The following is a 10,416-nucleotide window of genomic DNA, read 5'->3' on the forward strand; positions in this document are numbered from 1 at the left end:
GTTTTAATAAATGTTTTGCATGTCAACAGTATATTTCATTGCAAAAATATGGACGTAATTTGGTCAGTTTAATCTAGTTGTGAACATTGGCCAAAGATTTAACTAAGTCACTGGTGTAGCTTTTTTAGACTATATATATTCTTCTCCTAAAGTTTGTAGACCGCCCGTCTAAGTACTCCCTTGTCAAAGTTGTCAAGGATCGTTTTACGTCCCGGTTTTGCTCTTGAGACGGTCCCTGTCTATCTGATTTGTTTACAATATTGTAAACGTGTTGGTAAGACACACCAACAGCTCGACAAGTTCTGTAATAAACCCTTTCTAAACTAATGAAAGGTTTACCTCTGTCTTTTTCACGCACAAAAAACTAAAAAAACCGTTGCAACAATTGACTGCAAATAGTTGGCCATAGTGAACGCTGTGATAAAGATGTGCATGCATGACGGGAAACTTATTTATCAAGACTTTACATTTATATTAATATTTCTTTAATAAAGAAACGATAATAAATTAAAGTAACAGAAATATTCAACATTTATTTGTTTAAAAAAACGCTAATTCATATTTTTACACCGCCTGTATTATTAGCATTAATGTAAAGACTATTTCAGATTTCTGTTGTTGAACTCTGAAAAAATCTTGAGTTGTTGTTTTGGTACCAATTTCTCTCCTGTAAACTTCCCTTTAAATGCATGGGAATGTTAAATCGATTGAAATAAAAATTAGGTACACTATAGGCGAGTTGATATATTGACAACATAGTACATTTATCAGCTTTATAAAGATATTAAGGCTGAAAAGCATTTTTCTAGCATTTCCGACAGTACTTTAGTAGTCTCTCATGTAAACAGATAATATTGCTGAGTGCAGGGTTAAACAACGATCTAACGACCAACAGAAAACAAACAAAATTCATTCAGGTCTATGCTGTGATTTTACCAGAGCTTCATCCACTTCTATGCAATGACACTGAATATCTGTTGAACAAGCATTGTCACTAAGGTGACATAATCCCCGCATAAATTATCAAATCAAACTTATAAAGTAATGAAAGTTAAAGATGAAGTTAAATGTCAACAAAAACATGACCAGTCAACCTCTCTTGATATCTTGATGTTTAGTTGTTCAAAACACACACATATTTTCAAGACTGACTTTGACCTTGACATGAATGTCATAGTGTATGAAATATGTAAAACTAGTACTAAGAAATTACTTATTGAACAACATTCAAGGGAGGTCTTGAAAGTCTATGAAGAAAATCCAGTGAACTGTTCTTAAAATATCTTGCTGACAATTCAGGTTAACATTCTGAAATCTTCATAGTGTCCTCATGACCCTAAAAATTATGTGAAGATCACCAAAATTGACTGGGCCCTGGGCCTTCCCTAGATGAAGCCTGGTGTCAAATATGAAGAAAATCCAGTTGAATGGTTCTTGAGGGTATCTTGCTGACTCATCATAACAAGCAATTTAACAGGTTAATATGCTGAAATCTTCAAAGTGTCTCTGTGACCTTGAAAATTAAGTGAAGGTCACCAAAATCGACTGGGCCCTGCGCCTTCACTGGATAAAGCTTGGTGTTAAATATGATGAAAAATCAGTGAACGGTTTTGGAGATAGATTAACATGCAGGTCAAACGTGAAAGTCACCTTGTGACCTTGAAATGAAGGTCAAGGTCACCAAACCTGACTTGGACCTTTCTTATAGTGTGATGAACCTAGGTACCAAATATGACAAGAATCTAGTGAACGGTTCTTAAGATATTCCAATTACCAATATATATCACTGGAGCCTTATACTATATCCCGGCTTTAAGCTAAACGATGTGGCGGGATAATAAATGATCTTGGTGGAAAAAAGACAATGGCTGGAACCAAACTATGGCCGGATCTACCACACACCTCACCAACATACCTTTCCTGTATTTCATGATGACCATCTTATGGTCAATAACACATAAGTTCCCCTAGGAGTAAAAGTAAAATATGACAAGAAACTATAGAAATTCATTTTTAATTAAACACAAATCTGTCTGCTTAGAATTCAAAGGATGAAAGGAGGTATGATGCTTAGTGTTGACAGAGACAAAAAGGATATACTTTTACACAATTAAAGTTGGGAACTAAACCATTTTAGTTTATCAGTCGAACCTGCCACTTTTGACATTCTTTTCAGCAGATCATAAAAGCTAATTGAAGTACCTGTCTTTATTAATAAAGCTTATGAGACTTAAAAATTTTACATGACATAGGCAACAGACAAGTGGCTGAGGTCACAGCGTAATAAATATACTCAGACCTTCCCTCTAGAATTATTGACAACAAACCAAACATAAATAAACAAAAATAAAGATATTATTATCATTCAATCGAGTAATTTATTTTTCTTGACATTGTTTGGAAACAAATCAGTCTTATTGGCCTCAGGCTTTTTTTGTAAGCAAGAAAGTTAATGGTGTGGAAAGAAGCATGTTGAGAGGCAACAACACGTCCTCGACACAGATGAGGCACTCCATCTTCAAGAAGACAGCACACAAAACATTGTAAAAAAGTTCACTTTTTTCCATTGAAGTTCTCTGGCAGAGGTGCATACAGCCCCACAATGAAGCACATGAAACAACTCCCCATTCCTGGTCGTCCAGTAGTTCTTTCACTGGCACGAACATCTCAAAATTGTTCCGGAGAATGCATCCAGAATCACTTGGAAAAATCTTATAGAATTAATGTGTACGAGTTTATGATTAATTTAGTATAAAACATACAATAAATAACAGTCCTTTGTTAAGGATAGCAAATAACAGATTAGGTTTTTATTGGATTGTTGTATAACGCCACACTCAGCAATATTCCAGCTATATGACGGCAGTCTGTAAATAGTTGAGCCTGGACCAGACAATCTTGTGATCAACAGCATGAGCATCAATCTACGCAACTGGGATACGACGACAGGTATCAACCAAGTCAGTGAGCCTGACTACCAGATCCTGTTAGACACCTCTTACAAAAACCATGGGTTGCTGAAGACCAATTCTAACCCGGATCTTCCAGGGTATAACAGATCAGGCATTGACTGCTGAGTTAGTACGCCGGATGAAAACAGCATCAAAGGAAAACACCTAAAATTATAAAGGGTACCTAATTTCAATACTTTGGCCATTTGCCAAATCGGTTGCCGAGTTAGGGATGATACTGCCTGAATCCATTTGCCAAATTTAGGGATGATAGGAAATATAGATTAAATCAGTCCCAACCATCCAATTACTACCTGGCAAATATCTGTGCCACTTTAAACATCACTGCATTCAAATGAAATACTGCAATTTTGTTTAAATAAATTATGAAATAATACAGTAGTGAGTATGATTTATGGTGATTTTAGCAATATTCTAGCAATATCACGGCAAGGACATTGGAAATGGGCTTCACACATTGTACCCATGTAGGGAATCGAACCCAGGAATTTAGCATGACAAGCAAATGCTTTAACCACCAGGCTACCTGTACACCCCTGAAATCATACAGAAACATTAAACAGTGCAATAATGATACTGTGTTATTTGCACAAAAATTTAAAGAATTTCGAGTTCTACCAGGAACGTTGAACAAAACAGACACAATCCAAATGTATTTCTGGAACAATGTAAGATGGCTCCATGCCAGGGCTCTGCTGCTGTGTAGTGGTGGAATATGTCAACACTGATTCACAAACACATGTCAATGTTATGAGTTTTTGGCAACAAGTACGCCGCCAGACTTTGTTTCCTTGTCCTGTGTTTCTGGCGTGTCTTTAGACTCCTCGCCCCGGATCTTCAGGCCATGCTGTTCCCTGTATTTGTTGATATCAGTGCCTTTTGTCTCCAGCTGTTTTGTTAAAGTGCCTACCAAGTTGTTCATCTGCAACAGAAATATTGGTAGTCATCTTTTTTTTTCTTCTAACAGGCACAATGATTGTTTTATATGCAAAATGCAATCAAAACCAAAAAAACAAAACAACGGAAAATGAATCAATCTAGTGAGAGTGAAATTATTTGTTGTCTAACACTGCACTCAGCAATTTTCCTCAGTAAAGAATCGTAACCACGGTTTCCGTTTTCAAACTCCACCAAGGCATTCATGTCCCGGAAACACATCTCAGATTTGGTTTCCTATCTATAATCATGGTAATGGTTTATGAGAAAATCTGTCCCCATTGGGGATACCATGCACTATAGTGCGTTTGGCTCAAAAGCGGACCGATGAATTGCAATCTAACTTTCGAAAACTAATAAACATTTAATACTCAATGAAAAGCTGATCATAATCAAAACATCAGACCAACTCTGTGATTTGTTTGCAGAATTTATGTCCTAAAAATAAAAAGTTGTTTAACAAACTATCATTAAAATATTGACACAGTTCAATTTTGTTACTGAGGAAAAGAGTACAGAGAAAGGGACAGCCAGGTGTTAGAAAGATGGAGAGCGCGTGCAGCACAGGTTACCGAATCAAAGTTGTTGATTCTTAAACCTGCTTCTCTAACACCTGGCTGGCCCTTTCTCTGCACTCCTCCCTCATAACAAATAGTGAACTGTGTCAATATTTTAATGATAGTTTACTAACAACTAAGCTCTTTATTTTATAATCGAGATAGTCTGGCGTTTTGATTATGATCAGTGTTTCATTGAGTATTTTCTGTATGTTAGTTTTGAGTTAGAATTCATATTCATCGCTTTTGAGTTAAACTGACTATAAATCAAGAAATGCAGGACAAGGGCTATAACTCAGAACGATTTGTTCAGATTTCTGTTTTTTAAACTCAATCAAGGTATTCATGTCGTGAAAACACATGACAAATTTGGTTTCCCTATCTATAATGGTTTCTGAGAAAATCTGTCCCAATCATCGGACAGACAGGCTGAAAACAATACCCCCTCCCACTTCTTGGTGGGGGATAATAATATTAATATCTTCTTTGATAACTTCAAATACTGAGTATTGGTAATACTGACCTGCTCCTTGTTATTGACGAGTGCAGGTAGGACATCCTTTACGGTTCTCTCAACCAGAACTCCACCAACCATACGGAAACACTTCCTGTCAGAATCTACCTCTTTCAGGGTCTCTATTACCAGTCTGAAAATAAGATGTTAAAAAACATCGTCAGTCATGAACACTAGGGGTGGCTATTGCAGAGAATTATCATATTGCGATATATTGCAATTAAAAGCATATATTGTGAAATGTATTGCAAGAAGGTTTTTTTAACGAAAAACTACTTATAATCGAGTTAATGCTTGATTTATAATGCAACAACAAAACAAAATCACTATGGAGGACCCTCACACTGCCTACAAGGTCCCCTAAAACTAATGACTGGGGGTCCCCATGTTTGTGAGTCGAGGTAAAACCCTGTTGATGCTGTTTGTATTAAATGTTATTAGTATCTTCTTATTAAAAAAGGAAGGGTCATAAGGATATTATGTTACTGGTAGCATTGCTATCACTAATGATGGATATCACTCACTTGTATTGATAACTGGAAATCAGTAATCTATCAATAACCGTTCATAATCATAAACCCACCACAAAAATAATGTTGGCAGTAACTGGACTGACTGACTGAGTTTGGTTTTACGCCGCTTTAAGCAATATTCCAGCAACATCACGGTGGGGGACACCAGAAATGGGCTTCACAGATTGCACCCATGTGGGGAATCGAACCCGGGTCTTCGGAGTGACAAGCCAGCGCTTTAACCACTAGGCTACCCCACCGCCCCGGGCAGCAACTGGACACTACTGTATCATTGTGCCAAAGAAACAGGCACTGATTTATACTACGATCAAGACACTACCTGTTAAGATACGCATGTGAGTATGTCGTCTACACTGCATTCTAATGAGTCAGAAAACTGCACCAGTTGTTAATGTCTTGATTTAACAAACACAACAATAAGAAACATACTTTCTAAAGGTTAATTTGATATTTCATTTGTATGAATACTGATCAGTCTCCCAAGCTGACTGAATATCGCTGACGCAAGCAAGATCGATCAAATGACCAGGTATTCAATCAATCGCTCCAGCACCAGTTATTACTATTTTGGGTCTCATTTAGCGGTACCCAGGGCTACAGATAAGGGACGTACAGGCGTAATGTACGCCTCAAAATCAATTAAGTACGACATAATATAAGATTTCAAGCGTATCGTGTACGCACATAAATACCTTCGTACGTCTAGCATTTAATTTCCGTGCATATCGTGCAAATTGAAATCTATTTCGGATAAATACTTGTTGTTAAGTTTCTTTTGCGAAACACGATTTGACACATAAGGAAACCCCGACAGTAGGAATCCCTTGCGTTGCCATGCAACGATATGCATCACTATTTTTCGATTAGCTAAAAAGTACACTGTTCCTATTTATATCCAGTCGGACCTGAAATTTCGGGCATCACACAGTCGCTCAGTTATTTCTCACGCGTCTTCAAATACAAACACATGGTTGGAAACAGTGATCAATGAATCGTCCAGACAAACCACATCAACTCGCTCACACAAAAACATGTCAGTACTCCTTCAAAATTCTCAGTACACCTCCACTTGCAATATGATGTGTAAGTACACTCGCACCCCCAAAAGTTGATGCTAGATGCAAATGAATGAACCTGCAGATCAACAAGTCCCAGGTTACAATATAATACAATTTTGGTTTTAGTCAACATGGTCAAGGAAGCTGAAAATAATGCAAAGATCTGAGATGGAAAATAATATTTATTCAAACTAGTCCACAAAAATGAACTGCTACCGAGCTGACAATCTATTTAATGGCGAGAGTACTTGTCCACACAATCCATTCTGAATTTAACGTATCTCAGACAAGCAAACTTTAACTGCCATCCTTGCAAACCAGCAACATTGATATGCACTGATGTAGTTGACTTAAAAGATATTGGACACTTATGGTTAGACACTCTCACTAGTCAGTGAATCCCCGACCGCGTCATACCAAAAGACGTTAAAATATGGTACTTGTTGGTCCCTGACTGGCGTTCGGCATTAATGGGTACAACAAGGACTGGTCAGCTCGGAGTCAGTCAAATGTGTCTGAGTGGGGTATCCATGCTTCACTGCGGCATGGTATCTCAGTGGGCTAGCACTATAAAACAAGCTTTAGTCTGGGCTAGTACAAGCAGCCGCATATACACATACACACGCATACACGTCGTCATATGAGCGAAATATTCTCAAGCACGACGTTAAACCCAATTTCACCTTACCTCACCTCACTTCAAAGATATTGGACACTTATGGTTAGACACTCTCACTAGTCGGTGAATCTGAGATAAGTTAGAATCTGGAATGACCTGTGTAATTCCACAATCAAGACATTTTCATAACCACCCATAAAAAAGCTTCTGACCAAATGGACTAATTGTGTGAATGTGTCTATCCCTACAATAAGTCTACCCATTCGAGTCTGTGACTGAGTGAGTATGGTTTTACGCTGCTTTTGCAATATTCCAGCAATACTACGACAGGGGATGGGCTTCACCATGTTCACACACTGTCTACCCATGTGGGGAAACGAACACGGGTCTTCAGCGTGACGAATGAACGCTTTAACCTCTAGGCTACCCCACCGCCCCTTCCCCTTTCACAAGAGACATTACCATCAGAAAATCAATTCAGTATTATATGAAAACTGTCAACTTCCTGCAACAAAGTCAGTGTACGGTGGTATCTGTCTTTTTGTGTTTAATGTTAATAGTAATTTGCAACATTCTCATCAAACTAATCCTGAAAACAGAAATGATTAAAGGTTAATTTGATTACAGCTACCGGCAGTTGTTACTTGTAGCATGCAGGTGCGTTTTAGGAGGTGTTTAGACGAAGGCACGTGTGTACGTAACATGTGTATACTTTCGCTGAAGAAAAATAAATCCATACTCATGTTCCTTCATATCCATCTCTATTTCAGATATCTTTGTTGCTAGTATCCTCTGTTGCTGTCGGAGTTCTTGAAAACCAGCAATAATTTGTTCTTGCGATTTTCCCTTCGCTGCTTTCTGTGCATAAGTCGACGCCATTTTCAAGCAGCCTCGTTGCCATATGGCGACAATACTTTCCTAACGCCTTCACGTGGGAAAGCATCCGTTGCTAAGGTACTCTGTCGGTGAATCGACAGACAACACACACGGACACTCTTCTATAGTCAATTCGCGGCATGTTTTTGTTTATAGCACAAACATTGTTTAAATAATTCTTCAGCCATATCGTTTTCGGAGTCAGTTTAAAAGATAGCATCAGCATTCCACAAAAAGGGTCATTATAATCAGGGAGACTATATAAGGGGGTGTTGTTGAGTATCCCTGTTATAATCTTACTAAACGCCAAATCTAACGAGATCAAACTAGACTAGTTTTCATATTGTCACATTACTTAGGAATTTCTGTATTTTCTTTTCTTTTCTTTCTAAAAGGTCGAGATTACACTCAACCAAGGCTGGTTTCCTTGATTCCATATATGGAAATCTCAGAGGAGGAAAGTTTATTATGAAATTGCATCATACATTTACAATTATTTCAAAAAGTAATTGTTAGACTAAATTATGCTTTGCACACTTTCCCCATAACGCCCCATTCCCTCTATATAAGTATGAAATGTATTTTTGTACTTTATAAATGGAGCCAGAACGATCCTTTGTGTCAGACTAAGGCGACCTGGGCATCTGTGTTGACGGGTGATTAAGGGATCTTGAAAGACAATGAAATAGCAAAACACGTCATATTTTTAACAATCTAAAAAATATAACACGTGTTATATTTGGGATTACACTTTCTTAGTAAAGTACAGATCCTTGTACTTTTGTTGGTCGAACCCACACCCTCAGAGTTAGGCACCTAATCGCCAACACACAAAGTCAGACGCCTAGACCGCTCAGCCACAGCAACTTCCACAAAAATGGAAGTCGGAGAAGTGGTGGTCTAGACTGCGGACTTAGTGTACCCCTCTGATAAGTGTAAATTGGCACGGCACGCACGACCGAAAGCTATGATTACACAATGTCATTTGAAAGTGGTCAAATGTAACATATGTTATATTTGGGATTACATTTTCTTAGTAAAGGAGAGATTCGAGTAATTTTTGTTGGGTTGAGTCCCATCCGGGATTCAAACCCGCACCCTCAGAGTCAGGCGCCTATAGACCGTTTGGCTCAAAATCTGTGAATTTTTTGCAGAATTTATATCCTAAAAAAAAAGAAGTTGTTTAACAAAGTATCATTAAAATTTTCCCTCAGTTCACTATTTCTTACGAGGGAGGGGTGCAAAGAGAGGAACAGCCAGGTGCGCGAGAAAGGATGGAGACAGTACAGCACAGGTAAATGATTCAATAACTTTGTCGGCACTTGTGCACGTGCTCCGCGTACACCTGTCTGTTCCTCTCTTTGCAGTCCTCCCTCGTAACAAATTGTGAACTGTGTCAAAATGTTAATGATAGTTTGTTAAACAACTTTTTTATTTTTAGGACATAAATTTTGCAAAAAAATCACAGAGTTGGTCTGATGTTTTGATTATGATCAGTGTTTCATTGAGTATTTTATGTTTAGTAGTTTTCGAGTTAGACTGCAATTCATCGGTCCGCTTTTGAGCCAAACAGACCATAATCGCCAGCACACTAATGAATATTAAAAAATGCTGTGTCGAAATTTACGTTTGTCGATCAATTTGAGCATATGAACATTTACACAGCACGTTTGTTTCTTGTTTAACGTGACCCGTGAAGGTCAGGGTTAGAATGAACCTTCAGTAACCCATGCTTGTCGTACGAGGCGACTGACGGGATCGGGTGGTCAGGCTCGCTGACTTGGTTGACACATGTCATCGTATCCCAATTGCGCAGGTCGATGCTCAAGCTGTTGATCACTGGATTGTCTGGTCCAGACTTGAATATTTACAGACCGCCGCCATATAGCTGGAATATTGCTGATTGCGGCGTGAAACTAAACCCAATCACTCTTGTTTAACGGTGCACTCAGAATAGTTCCAGCCAGATTGCGGCGGTCTGTAAACAATAGTCTGGACCAGACAATCCAGTGATCAACATCATGACCATCCGATGCCGTTCGTCGCCTCTTGCCACAAGCATGGGTTATTGAAGATCAATTCTAACCCGAATGTTCACGGGTTACATCTGAAGTTTGAAACAGTCTTTTTTCCATAAAATAGAACCTTAAGAAACTGTACAACTCCCTTTTGGTCAGGTTAAACACAAATTTGGCCTGTTTTCAGAAATGTCTAGGTTCAGTGCTGTTTCTATTGGCCAACGGATCACATAGTACGTAATACTTCTTGTAATGAGAGTATGTGATCATCCGTCAGCTGACATGAAAATAGAATGTTTTGTGGAAAGTAAGCTCTCTTCGGCTAAACCGGAA

General features: G+C 38.4%; 1 protein-coding gene across 1 annotated transcript; it reads right to left on the reverse strand.

Moving 5' to 3' along the window:
- Positions 1-2,358: 2,358 nt before the first annotated feature.
- LOC124264211 (prefoldin subunit 2-like) lies at positions 2,359-8,101 on the reverse strand. The gene is made up of 3 exons (XM_046698950.1): positions 7,929-8,101; positions 4,989-5,112; positions 2,359-3,894 (listed from the first exon to the last, which is right to left on the reverse strand). Exons 1-3 carry the CDS (start codon positions 8,066-8,068, stop codon positions 3,721-3,723), a joined length of 438 nt encoding a protein of 145 aa, XP_046554906.1. The 5' UTR covers positions 8,069-8,101; the 3' UTR covers positions 2,359-3,720.
- Positions 8,102-10,416: the final 2,315 nt, after the last annotated feature.

This window comes from Haliotis rubra, unplaced genomic scaffold (genome assembly GCF_003918875.1).
Source record: "Haliotis rubra isolate DU_JTF1 unplaced genomic scaffold, ASM391887v1 Scf914, whole genome shotgun sequence".
Taxonomy (NCBI): Eukaryota; Metazoa; Mollusca; class Gastropoda; order Lepetellida; family Haliotidae; genus Haliotis; species Haliotis rubra.